The sequence below is a fragment of the Erinaceus europaeus genome, chromosome 10 (assembly GCF_950295315.1).
Source record: "Erinaceus europaeus chromosome 10, mEriEur2.1, whole genome shotgun sequence".
NCBI classification, from domain to species: Eukaryota; Metazoa; Chordata; class Mammalia; order Eulipotyphla; family Erinaceidae; genus Erinaceus; species Erinaceus europaeus.
Window position 1 is genome coordinate 51772829 of NC_080171.1, and position 14403 is coordinate 51787231.

Here is a 14403-nt window from a genome sequence, read left to right on the forward strand (position 1 = left end):
ATGCTTTACCATGTGTGAAACCCTGGCTTCAAGTACTAGCAGCAGGTTGTAGCACCATGGACAGCACCAAGTGTGATGAGTGGTGGAGTTGTGCTATGATCTCTCTTCTCTCTTCTCTTCCTTTCATGGGGAAGTGGGCTCTTGTAGCTGCTCTCCAGAATCATGTATGTGTAAGGTACTGAGTTAATTCTGTAGTACCACATTCAAAATGAATGAAAAAATATAGTAGTCTTGAAAGTACTATTCCTTTAATCAATCTACTGCCAAGCTGGTTCCAAGTCCTTTACAAAATTAATTTGTTCAATCTGCACTTTAAAGCTGTGAGATAAGCTTTATTATTACTATTACTATTTAATTGCCACCAAGTTTTTGCTGGGACTCAGTGCTGGTACTACAAATACACTGCCTCCAGTGGCCATTATTTCCATTTTTATTTCTATTTTATTTGATAGGACAGAGAGAAATTGAGAGGAAAGGGGAGAGAGGAGAGGGGGGGGGGTGGAGAAAGATACCTGCAGACCTGCTTCTCTGCTCATGAAGCATCCCCCTACAGGTGGGTAGCAGAGTACTGGAGACATGCTATTTTATGTAGAAAAAAATTATTTCAAATTAGCATTTACATGTGATCTACCAATTAGGCACTTAAAAATCTAATGAATTTGATGCAAATTACATTTTTGTCCTTCCTTCCTTCCTTTCTTCCTTCCTTCCTTCCTTCTTTCTTTTTTTCTTCCTTTTTCTTTTCCTCCAGGGTTATCACTGGGGTTCTGTGCCAGCTCTATTAATCCATTGCTCCTGGCATCCATTTTTCCTTTTTCTTCTCCTTCTTCTCCTCCTCCTCCTCCTCCTCCTCCTCCTTCTTCTTCTTATTCTTCCTTATCGTACTGGATAGGACAGAGAGACATTGAGAGTGCTGGGGGAGATAGTGAGGGTGAGAGAAAGATAGACACCTGCAGACCTGCTTCACTTTTTGTGAAGCATTCCACTGCAGGTGAGGAGTAGGGACTCAAACCCAGATCCTTGAACAGGTCCCTCTACTAAATACTGTGTAAACGTAGCCAGGTGCACAACTATACAACCCCATGCAAATTACATTTTTAAGCATGAATGAGTTAAACCTGGAAACAGTTTGAGTGGAAAATACTGTGGTTACTACAAATATCAAAATAAATACTCCAAACTTCATAAAGATAAATGTTTTCTTCTGCTTATGGAAATTTAACACTTGAGATATTGAATAAGTTAATTTATTGTCACATGTCTTGTAGATGGATTAGCTAACATGTCAAAAAAATACCAAGTGATATTTCAGATTTGTGCAATTACTTCAAATTTGAGTAAAAATTGAAAATTCTACTTTACAAGATTTTCTAGCAATTATACATCCCTTTCTAACAAATGAGCCTCAAATGTAGCAGATTAAACCAACAGCAATATATTTCTTCTTTGCATCCTCTTGGATGAAACTCAAAGACATCATGTTGAGTGAGATAAGCCAAAAAGAAAAAGACAAATACCAAATGATCTCCCTTATTAGTTGCACTTAATAAAATGGGAACAGGGTGGGAGAACACAAAGCAAAACATTGACTGGACATGGTGTATTGCACCAAATCAAAGGACTCTGAGGAGGGAGGGAGAAGATGGATAGGGAGAAAATTCTGGGGGCCTATTATATAGTGAAATTGTATGCATATGTAGATGATTGCACTGTAACTCATTAACCCCCTCAATAAAAAGAAAGAGAGAAAAAGAGAGAAAGAAATAGTATAAAAATGAAGAGAAGACTTATACAGGCATAGGAGGCCTGTATAAGAGTAAAAAAGGTATAAGAGAAAAAAGAGTGACCTAGCCAAGTCACTGGAGCACTAAGAATATATTTTGTTGATACTTATTTTGACAGCTGACGGGTATTCCATTGTGTATATATACCACAGTTTTTTAACCACTCATCTTATGTTGGACATCTGGCTTGCTTCCAGGTTCTTGCAGTTACAAAGGTATATACAGATCTCTTCTGATAGGTGTTTATGTCTCCTTTGAGTAAATCCCCAGGAGAGGAATTGCTAGGTCAAAGGGTAGGTCCATTTCTAGTGAAAGTCTCCAATTTGCTTTCCACAATGGTTGGACCATTTTGCATAGGACTTCTAAGCCAAAGGCTTACCTGGACTGGAAAGCTTGAGGTAGCCTCTCTGACAGCTGTTGGTCAGTTGACTGTCATTGGGGTTATCTCAATACTACATTTCCTTTTCTCTGTATTCCTTGCAGATGATACTATGAAAAGATTTCAAGGGTGAAAGATACTCATGAGTATAAACCCAAGATCTGGTACTTGCTTGATGTCATTTCTGCCATAATATTTAATTCAAAGTAGATCAGATTCAAAGAGCTGGGAAACAGATCTCACCACTTCACAGAAGGAGTAGCATAGGAGGTGACACACTGGATAAAGGGTAGAACTCTCATATGAGGTCTTGAGCTCAACCCCTGGCATTGCATGTGCCAAAGTGATGCTCTCATCCTTTCTCTCCCCTTCTCTCACTTATTATAATATATCTTTTTTAAAAAGATGGAAAAAAAGTTCTTCATTAGGTCATTTAATTACAGTACAGTTGTTAACAAGTGAGTATAATGTTTCATCTTTCTGATAAGTACATGTACTTATGTATATGTGAGCATATTTAGTCTGCTACAATTTTTAGTAGATCCAGTCTTATTCTTAGTGATCTTAATAAGCCATTATAATAACCATATATTATACATTTGCATGTCACAGAGACATCCTATATGTTCTGTCAGTTTTGATTGTGAATTGTTTTCTTTCTTTCATAGAGACAGAGAGAGGGGAGTACCTGCAGCACTGATAAAAACTGACAAAACTGATAAAGCTTACTCAATGTAGGGAACTGGGGCTTGAACCTGGGTCTTCACACATGGTAATGTGTGTGTTCTACTGGATATGCCGATATACCTCCCCTTCTTTTTTAACCAGAGCAATGGTCAACTCTGATTTATGTTGGTTTCTGGGACTGAGCCTGGCACCTCCAAGCCAAAGGCATGGAAGTCTTTTACATACATGCCAGTTATACTATCTCCCTGGCCATTCGGTATAAACTGTTTTTTTAATTTTATTTTTATTATTATTTTTTACCAGAGTACTGATCAGCTCTGGTTTATGGTGGGGGTTGAACCTGGGACTTTGAAGCCTCAGGTATGATAGTCTGTTTGCATAACCATTATGCTACCTACCCCTGCCAAGTATGAGCTATTTTTAATTGCTGTATAATCACGTTTATCTATGATTTGGAGGAGTTACATAAAAATTTTCATGCACTTTAGAATTCCTATATGAATACATAAGAATACTAAATTGTTTGTTTTAATTATAACCACAAATATTACAAATGTATTGCTCTATACAGAATAACATTTGAATTTACAATGCTCAAGAACAATATTGAAACATGTATTTAAATATTCGTGTATTTTTATTATAGAATGCAACTAATGAACTCACAAAACAGTCATCAAATCTGAAGTCTCTGAAATTTGAACTCCTAGCAAAAGAAGAACACATAAAGGAAATGCACGAAAAGTATGGTTTTCCTTTTTTTTTTTAATTTAAGAAAGGATTAATTAACAAAACCATAGGGTAGGAGGGGTACAATTCCACACAATTCCCACCACCCATTCTCCATAACCCACCCCCTCCCATGATAACTTTCCCATTCTCTATCCCTCTGGGAGCATGGACCCAGGGCCGTTGTGGGTTGCAGAAGGTAGAAGGTCTGGCTTCTGTAATTGCTTCCCTGCTGAACATGGGCGTTGACTGGTCGGTCCATACTCCCAGTCTGCCTCTCTCTTTCCCTAGTAGGGTGGGTCTCTGGGGAAGCTGAGCTCCAGGACACATTGGTGGGGTCTTCAGTCCAGGGAAGCCTGGCCGGCATCCTGATGACATCTGGAACCTGGTGACTGAAAAGAGAGAGTTAATATACGAAGCCAAACAAGTTGTTGAGCAATCATGGACCCAAAGCTTGGAATAGTGGAGAGGAAGTGTTAGGGGGATACTCACTGCAAACACTAGTGTACTTCTGCTTTCAGGTATATATCTTGCCGTAGTTTACGGATACGTGTGAACATATGCTCTCTCTCACAGAATCTGGTGTATATCTAGGTTATGGGACTTTGTTAGAAAGTGAACCACCTGAGATGGAATTAGAGTATACTATGAAAGGAAAGGTCTCACCCGAGTAATGAAGCTGAAGGGTTTTCATTCCACATGTGTAGTTTCTGGACACAGTCTGAAGTGAAGCATGTTGAGGTGACAATCGTTGTGTTGGTTAGGTTGTGATCGGCAGATGCAATATTATTTGATATGGATTGGGAGAGGCATACGGGAAAGTGGGTTCAGTGGTTCCAGGACTGGGGGAAGTAGAGGCTCTATAGTGGAGATGTGAGGTTCCTGCTGTCTTAGGGTTCAAAAAGACAATGGATTGTTAATGTTATCATCACATTAATTGGTAATTGGGTTAACTTTGAAAAGTCCTTTTGTTAGGGTTTGCTGTACAGTACCCAGTATCTTGTATATAGCTGTGCTATTTGTTGCTTCTGATCTATTTGGTCTAGGCTTTTGAGAGAGTCTGCATATCAGCTTCCTGGGACAGTGGGGGGTGGGAGTGGGTGGGAGGGATGGGTCACAGTCTTTTGGTGGTGGGAATGGTGTTTATGTACACTCCTACTAAAATGTAGTCATATACATCACTAGTTAATTAATACGAGAGGGGGAAAATTAATTGTATGTCTCGAAGTTTTTCAAAACACAAACTGAATCTTTTCTCAATATATGCAGGTTTTCCTAGTTTTATCTGTTGTATTTGGTGCCACCTAGTGGCATTTGACTCTATTAAACATTGCACTCCAAGAAATACTAAAGTATTAAAAATTGTTCTTCCAAAGTTCATGTGTTAACCTACAAAAGATGAAAAGTTAGCCGTCTAGGAGGTGGCAGAGTGAATAAAGAGCAGGAATCATAAGCATGAGTCTTGAGCTTGACCACAGCATTGCATGTGATGGAATGATGCTCTCTCTGGTCCTCTCTCTTCTCTCACTCACTAGGAAGTAAATATATCTTTTCCAAAAAGTTTCTTTTCTTTTTTTTGAAGTGTTTTTTTTCTTAAGTATTTTAGTTATTTTATTTTTGAGAGAGATGCAGAGTGAGAAAGACACTGAGAGAAACACTAGAGCACTGCACAACACTGGCTTATTGTGGTGCAGGGGATTGAACCTGGGACTTCAGAGCCTCAGGCATGAGAGTCTCTTTGCATAATCATTATGCTATCTACCCCTGCCCTAACATTTTTATTTTCTTTATTGGGGAATTTTATTACAGTTTTTAATACAAGGTACAGTCCCTCATCTCATATGCTGATTATCTACAAAGCACTCTCACCCCCCCAAGATAAAACGTTTAAGACCACATATATAAAACCATTTATGACAAGTTTATAGCTTTGTTAATTACAGTACAAATATCTAAATTTATATTTTCTTCTTAGAGTAAACATTTAAATTTAAATAAATATTATTACTCAAAAATTATGAGCTGGGAGGGCTGGGCAGTAGCACAGTGGGTTAAGCACACATGGCACAAAGGATCAGGTTAGAGCCCCCAGATCCCCACCTGCATGGGGGTCACCTCACAAGTGGTGAAGCAGGTCTGCAGGTGTCTTTCTCTCCCCCTCTTTGTCTTCCTCTCCTCTCATTTCTTTCTGTCCTATCCAGCAACAATAATAATAACAAGAATAATGATTAACAACAAGGGCAACAAAAGGGGAAAAAATAGCCTCCAAGAGCAGTGGATTCGTAGTGCAGGCACCGAGCCCCAGTGACTACCCTGGAGGCAAAATTTATATATATAAGAGGTGTTTAAAATATTCTCTCACTGAAAAAATATTTTCTAGGTCTTTTATAGAAATGCTAGAGCCTTGAGATGATAATATGGTTAGATAAAACTCCAATCTGTGTTTTTAATAATTTACCAATATTTATTTATATAAAGGCAAGTGTAATATATATGTATTTCAGTATACAATATTGAAAGTGAAGATCTGCTAAAAATAAGCCTATACAAAAATTAGTGTCCTTAGTGACAGCAGTTGGTCAGCTGACCGTCATTGGGGTTATGTCAGTAGCAACTTTCCTTTTTCCTGTATTCATTGTAGGTGATGTCATGGATAATAACTACTAGAAGTTCTTTACATGTAACTGTAAATCTTTGATTTTATTTTTAAACAAAATATCTTGAAGTTTTTTTTTAGATTGAAGTGTAATTTTGTTTATTGTTTAATAGTGGATATTCAAAGAAACATTCTTTTGAATCCTAGTTCCTTTGCCTTCTATCTCTGTGCACCAGTTACATAGTATAAACCATAAAATTTCTGAGGATTAAATGAGTTGGTACAAGTAAAGCGCTAAAGATAGTGATTATGGGTGGGGGTAGATAGCATAGTGGTTATGCAAAGAGACTGTCATGCCTGAGGCTCCAAAGTTCCAGGTTCAATCCCCGTACCACCATAAGCCAGAGCTGAGCAGTGCACTGGTTAAAAAAAAAACAACAAAAAAAACCTAGATCCTGCTTCAAGCCCCCAGCTCCCCATCTGCAGGGGAGTCACTTCACAGGCGGTGAAGCAGGTCTGCAGGTGTCTATCTTTCTCTCCCCCTCTGTCTTCCCCTCCTCTCTCCAATTCTCTCTGTCCTATCCAACAACAATGACATCAACAACAACAATAACTACAACAATAAAAAAACAAGGGCAACAAAAAAGGGAAAATAAATAAAAAGTATATTTTAAAAAGTTAGTGATTATCACACTTAATATTAGTTCTTTTTTATGTGATCCACCATTGCCTATCAATATATTATCTCTTAAGCTAAGAAGATATGTCAGCCCAATTTCAAATAATATTAAATTAGAAGACATTCATGCCCACTGTGTACAAGAACCCAGGTTCAAGCCCTGGTCCCCATCAGCAGGGTTTAAGTTTCATAAGTGCTTCAGGTGTCTTTCCTTTTCTCTCCTTCTCTACTTCCCCCTTCCCTCTCAATTTCTGTCTTTATCAAAATTAAGTTAATAAATTAAATGTCTGAGAAGAAAAAAGACATTCATGCCCAATTTTACTGTGTTTGCATGAAATATTTTGCATTTATTTATTATAGAATTTTTCAGTGCTATGCTTTTTGATGATCTCTTAATATCATTTTTTATTTTCCTTAGCAATGCAAAGATGTAATTTAAATATGAAAATTTCAAGTTTTATAAATGGTATTAATTTTTTGCAGCTCTATTTTTTTTTTCTATTTTTAGACATCCATATATAGGTACTACTTTAATGGCCAGTCACAGTTATGTGATAGATTTTTTTTCCCAAGTTAAATTTTGTTGAAAGGCAAGCTTCAGGATTTTTATAATTTATTAATGACTTAATAATGATTAACAAGATTATGGAATAAGAGAGGTACAATTCTGGGTTGGGCAGTGGCACATCTGGCTGAGCATACAGGTTACAATGTTCAAGGACCCCAGTTTGAGTCCCTGAAGGGAGAAAGCTTCACAAGTGATGAAACAGCCCTGCAGGTGTCTCTCTGTCTCTCTTCCTCTCTATCTTCCCCTTCCCTTGATTTATGGCTATCTTTATCCAATAAATAAATAAAGATAATGATACAAAATTTTTAAAAAATGAGGGGCACAATTCCAAAGAATTCCCACCACCTGAGTTCCACACCCCACCGCCTTCATTGGAAACTTCTCTATTCTTTATCCTTCTGGAAGTATGGACCAAAATTCTTTATGGGGTGCAGAAGGTAGAAGGTCTAGCTTTTGTGACTGCGTCTCCACTGGACATGAGCATTGACAGGTGAATCCATACCCCCAGCCTATTTCTGCCTTTCCCTGGTAGGGCAGGGTTCTGGGGAGGTGGGGCTCCAGGACACACTGGTCAGATCTTCTGCCCAGGGAAGTCAGGTTGGCGTCATGATAGCATCTACAACTTGGTGGTTGAAAAGCATTAAGATATAAAGCAGAACAAATTGTTTAGTAATCAGGAGCTTAAAGGTAAGAATATGGCAGATGAGACTTGGGGTCTTCATGTTGGAAGGAGCTAGGAAGCCTATTTTATGTATATTCCAAGGGGCCCATGACTTTACTGTTTTTTTCCAGAGCCCAGTAACTAGCATGCAGGTGGGCTGAAAGTATTGTTTGGAAAGATGGTGTTGGAGTTGGAAATCAGACTAGAAAGCTGTATCAGCACAGAGAGTAGCTCTCAAATACGGGAAAACTATATAAATACCCTTAAATGTAAACCCCATCAATCTGACCTTGGGCTCATGTCTATCCTTACTTGGCACAGATAGATTTTATAAGTATCCACAATATTAACAGAATAATGTTTATAGCCTATGCAATTGTTTTGATTCATTTAATATCAGATACCATTTTAAATGAACAGTAAGTACAATATTGCATAACATATATGATGTTACCATTGTATTTCTTATTACTTTTGGTAATTTCTCTTCCTTTTAAGGATGTCTCGAATGGAGAGAGATATAACCATGAAGAGACATTTGATAGAGGACTTGAAGTTTCGCCAGAAAGTAAATTTAGAAAGTAGTGAGAGTGCTAATGAAATGTTAGAAAATCTTGAAAAAAAGGTATCGATTTCTGTGTTCATTGACCTTAAAATATTCCTCTTGCATTTACCTTCTTAACTCCAATATTTAGTAAATTTATAGAAAACATACATACTCTACTGTGTGATGGCATTGCTTGCTTGGAGAACATACTGACTTCTTATTTCACATATACTGCATATTCTGTATTTAGTTATAAACAAACCATGGAAAGGAAATCAAACATAATTTTTAAATCCCTTAATATTTTTATTTACTTCATATGAGGTAGAGTTTCATGAGAGAGAGAGAAGCCAGAGCATAGATCCAGAGCACAGAGAGAGAAGCCAGAATACACATGGTACATGGGATACCAGAAATTCAACTGACATACTTAGCTATGAAAACTCTGTAGTGTACCAGTTAAGCTCCTTCCCCAGCCATATTTTTCTTTGAACTGTAATTTGTGACTCTGGCAGTGTGATGCAGTAGATAAGGTATTGGGCTCTTAAGCATAGTGTCCTGAGTTTAAACCCTAGTATTACATGTGCCAGTGTAATGCTGTGGCACAAATCAAGAAAAATAAAAGGAAAATATGAAGTACTGTCTTTTAAAAATTAACTATAATTTATAGAAGGATCAATGATAAAATTTTAAATGTGAGAATAACTAGTAGAAGTTCTTTGAAAAATATAGTCACCATATTTTTTAAAAAACTGTACTTTTTCATTTCATAAATTTAACCCAGTGTACATTGAGAGTTATGTTTTTAGTAGCTGTATACTGTTTTATCTAGAAGTAGAAATTAATTATTTTCTGACCAAGTATTAGTTTTTACTTTAAAAAGAAAAAGGAGTTATTTAACAATTCATAAAGCTGATTGTGCTTTGGCATTGACTAAATGCTGTCGTTTCCAGAGAGAACAACTCCCTTAATTTTCTTTGTTGAAGATTAAAAAAAATCTAAGGATTAGTTTAGATACATTTAAAAGAGAAAATATTTCATGACGTAAAGAAATGTTTATGGATTTTCTTCTCTACACATTCACATAAACTATAGTTATTTCCTTGAAGCCTTTGTCAGTGTTAGCCTTTAAATTTTGCTTTTTAAAATTTTTTTACTTCAATAACCATTTCAGACATAGTCTTTGGCTAAGTAACTCCATATCTTTACTAGTATTAAATCTGAAAGGGAAAAGGAAGTCATTTTTGAAATGTTTTACGTATATATGTGTATACATACATGCATGTATTACACAAAGAGTTCAGTCCCAGGCATCATCATAAACCAGAGCTGAGTAGTAAGCAAGTAAATTAAGTAATTGAATAATTAATTAATTAAAAAGTTTATAGCGGAGTTGGGTGGTGACAAAACTTGTTGAGTGTTCATGGTATGATGCACATGAACCTGGCCTCAAGCCCCATGTTCTTCTCTGCAGAGAGAAAGCTTAACAAATGATGAAGCAGTGCTGCAGATGTATCTCTTTCTCTCTCTAGCTCCCCTTTCTCTCTCAGTTTCTCTCTATTTCTATCCTATAAACATATGAATAATTTTAAAAATTGAAAAAATATGTGTATTATGTGAAGTATACATTTTTAAATAATAAATTTTATTAATTTAAAGAACTGTAGCAAATACTAATACTGTATTATTAGGTAAAACACTAACATTATATATATGCATATATATACATATATATATATTTAGCAATATTCACACTAGTGAATTTGATACAGTTTCTGTGATACAGTTTTAAATTTTTTGGTGGTGGGGGTTTTGCTATTGGTTTAAGGATTATTAGTGTTTATAGTAATTTTTATAAATTTTATACTTGAAATAATCATTATCTATGAGTAAATAATTGACATTGGGCTTACATATGTGTTTGATATCTGTTGAAACAAATATAGAATATCATTTGATTATCTTTATTAATAATAATTGCCTTTATGCTTTTACTGTAGGTGAAGACATTAAATGAAGAATGTTCCAACAAGAAGGTATCAATTGATTCCCTAAAGCAAAGACTTAGTGTTGCCATAAAAGAAAAGTCACAGTATGAGCAGATGTATCAGAAAACTAAAGAAGAATTAGAAAAAAAGGTATGTTTTAAGATATTTCAGTTTAGTGGTCCATGAGATAGTGCAGTGGCTAAGGCACTAGACTCTCAAGCATGAGTTCAATCCCTGGCAGCACATGTACCAGAGTGATGACTGGTTCTTTATCTCCTCCTTTCTTTCTCATCAATCAATAAATAAAATCTTTAAAAAAAAAAGATATTTTAGTTTAGTGGTGGGGCATAACAATGTCTTTTTCATTTTTGAAATTGCTATTTTGGGGCTGGGGAGATAACATAATGGTTATGGAAATGGTTTCCATGCCTGAGGCTCTGTGGTCCCAGGTTCAGTCCCCAGCATCCCCTTAAGCCACAGATGATCAGTGCTCTGCCCTCTTTCTATATCTTTCTCTGGATCTTTCATTAAAAATAAATAAAATATTTAAAAAAGGAAAAAAATAAATTGCTCTTTTTTTCTTCCCCACAGATATGAGCTACTGAAGCTTTTCTGATAACTACAAAGAAGATTTATATATTTTTTCCCTTTGCATTTTAATTAAATTAGTTAATTTTGCTACCAGATTTATCACTGGGGCTTTGTGCCTGCATTACGAATCCACCACTCCTGGTGGCCATTTTTTCTTTCTTTCTTTCTTTTTTTTTTTTTCAAATTTTTTATTGTTATTAGGTAGGACAGAGAGAAATCAAGAGAGGACAGGGAGACAGAGAGAGTGAGCAAAAGATAAACACATGCAGACCTGCAGGTGGGGAGCAGAGGGCTTGAACTTGAGTCCTTGTGCGTTTAACCAGGTACACCATTGTCCAGCTCCCTAAAGAACATTTCTATCTTTATGTGAAATACTAAGAATTTGTTTACCATTAAAGGTAATGCTGCATTAAAGAAACATTTTTTTTGTCTTGGTGATTTGTAATAAATGAAGACTATTGTTAAGAACTGGCATCTAGACTAATGGCTATATCTTTCATTTTACTTTACTGTATGAGATCTTTTCATCTATAATAATTTCCATGTTTTTATTGACATTTTCAAAAAGTAAATTGATATCAATGATAAATATATACACGTGTATACTGAGAACACACTACTTACTGAAAATAAATCAACCATCATTTTATTCAAATAAAAGTAAATATTTATATAGACAATAACAGATCCTATTCTCTGATATTTGGCTACTACTTCCAAATGAACTTAGGAAAAAGTAATTTCCTCTTGCTGGTATTTTGCAGGATCTCAGACTTACTCATCTATTATCAAAAGTAAATGAGACTGAATCAGTAATAACAGAAATTGAAACAGCAGCATCAAAACATCTCCAAGGATTAGCGCTACAAAGTGAGCAGGCCCTAGAAGGTGCACAAAAAAAATTGCTGTTAGCCAATGAAAAAATTGAAGAATTCACCTCCTTTGTAAAGGTTTGGATTATTTTTAGTTTCCTAACTCTTACTTTCTAACTCAGAATAGGCAGTGACCATCTTTAGGTGATTTGGGTCATACTTTTTAAAGCAAACACTCTTTAACATACTTAAACCATTGTTCAAAATTTCTTTTAAAAAGTTTTTTTAACTTTTATTTATAAAAAGGAAACACTGACAAAAACCATAGGATAAGATTCACAGCTCAAGTTAAAATGTTTTTACTCTTTATTAATTTTCATTTTTATTATCAGTTTAGTTTTGAAACTGTATTAATCAGGTGATCTAAATAGGGTTTAAGATAAAAGAATTAAGTCAGTTCACCTCTACGCACCTTTTGGAAATCATCCAAACAAGACCATATATATAATTTGTTCTATGTTTACAGAAGCTAGGAAATATTTGAACCATGTTCCATAATCTAAAATAGGTAGAAGAGTGATAAGTGACTTAGCAGAATGAAAGGAAGAAGAGAGAAAGAGAAAAAAAAAAAAGGCTACAAAGAGTATGCCATTTCTCTTATTGTCTGAGAACCTAGGAGAAGCTCAGAAATTAGCTGCACAAAGATGAGGATGAGAAGGGAGGAGTAACTACATGACTAAAAAAAGGTTTTTTATTTGTCTGTTTGAAAGTCTTTGTAAGGAGCTTTTAGACCTGTGATTTGCACTTCTGCCCCATATATCTCTTTCTCATGAATGGTACTGGATACTGTACCAGTGTGGTCACATACCAGATTGAAAACTGCAAAGGGAGATAGCAATGTATTAAAATTGGAACAATACAGAGATTAGCATGACCTCTGCACAAAGATGACATGGAAATTTGTGAAGTGCTCCATATTTTTTACCTGCAAATCTTATGCCCTCTAGGGTATCTCCATCTTGCCCCAACAGCCCACCTGATTTCTTCTACTGGTGTCTAGTAGTTTTGCTTTTTCTCCTGTCTTTTATAAGACAGGATAAGGAAAAATATATTTTTTAAAAACCCTGTCATATTTGACAATGGTCAAAATTGTCATATTTGACAAAAAAAATCCCCTATCATATTTGACAATGGTCTTGATGTTGTTTATTGTTGTTTTGTTCAGAAATTAAAGCATGCAAAATAAAGAAGTTGCAGTTTTATACAAAAAAAAACAACTTTGCGAAGGCAAGAGGCATACACACTTGTTAATGAGAGCAGCTAGAGAATATACTGAGTAGACTTGGAAGATCACATAATATTTACGCAAAAAAAACCAAAATACTTTCATGCCTGAGGCTCTGATGTCCCACGCTTATTCTCCAGCACCAGCTGAATAAGCCACAACTGAGCAGTATTCTGGTAAAATAAATAAATCAGAGAATGTACATAGTTCCTGGAATATTATGATCATCAGGGCTCATTTTGTACAGAGCTTATTAGGATATCATGTACACAAAGTACTTAATAAATGCTATTAGTAATATTAATAGTAATAATGTTTGTTTTGGTCCTATTGTGGAATCCATGTTCCCATTAGCCTATACATTTATTCTTAGGGCACAACTGGATTATAGAAGAGGTGGAGTGGCCATCTGTTCTAGATCTAATCTTGAATAGGGAATTTTGCCCTGGGGTAAAATCAAATGTTTTGAGCATCTGGGCTGAATATATGTGGCAGAGCTGAGGTTTTGAATTCTCCTAATAACTGAATATAACACACAAGGGAAATTTCTAGAAGTATTTTCTCAGTTTGACTGAACCTTGATATGGCCTTGTTAATGTACTTATATGTGAGAGTCATAGGCCAGATTCCATATCCTCAATGGTTTCTATGGCATAGTACCAGCCAAAGAACAACATACTAGAAAGTTATTTAGTTTTCAATATGTATTTACTTCAGTAAGATTTAGCAAGGTGTTTGGGAAATACATAAATTTCTTTTCTGGTGAAAACTTTAAAGAAGTATGATAATGTTTAATATATTTATCATTGTATTGGATAAATCTTGATTTACATAACTGTTGTCACCAGTGTTGAGTTTTACATCTCCTCATGATAGGTAGCACACAGAACACCTTCCCTGAATTTGTCCTCTTCTTTCCACTACAGGATACTTGGTAAATAGAAACAATTCTCAATACTTCAACACTAAGTTAACTCGGTTAGTTACTGTTTTTCTTATGTTCATTTCCCCTAGCTTTTTTTGAAATACAATTGAAACCTAACAATTTCTTCACTATTCCACTTTATTAAGGAGTTAATGGTTTACCATACAGTTAT

The 14403-nt window shown here is 35.6% G+C and overlaps 1 protein-coding gene and 1 non-coding gene across 5 annotated transcripts in view; both read left to right on the top strand.

Annotated features, from left to right (window-relative positions):
• CNTLN (centlein) overlaps window positions 1–14403 on the top strand; it is a 331221-nt gene that overhangs the window by 279995 nt on the left and 36823 nt on the right. For 3 of the 4 annotated variants that reach the window (XM_016193668.2, XM_060199607.1, XM_007535780.3), the window contains exons 20-23: window positions 3497–3594; window positions 8582–8708; window positions 10631–10768; window positions 11974–12159. In XM_016193668.2, the coding sequence (XP_016049154.1) occupies window positions 3497–3594; window positions 8582–8708; window positions 10631–10768; window positions 11974–12159 (549 nt within the window). The remainder of the gene's footprint in view (window positions 1–3496; window positions 3595–8581; window positions 8709–10630; window positions 10769–11973; window positions 12160–14403) is intronic. The other variant, XM_060199608.1, reaches the window with a different exon arrangement.
• LOC132541046 (U6 spliceosomal RNA) lies at window positions 12902–13003 on the top strand. The gene has a single exon (XR_009552237.1). It is a non-coding gene; the product is annotated as a U6 spliceosomal RNA (small nuclear RNA).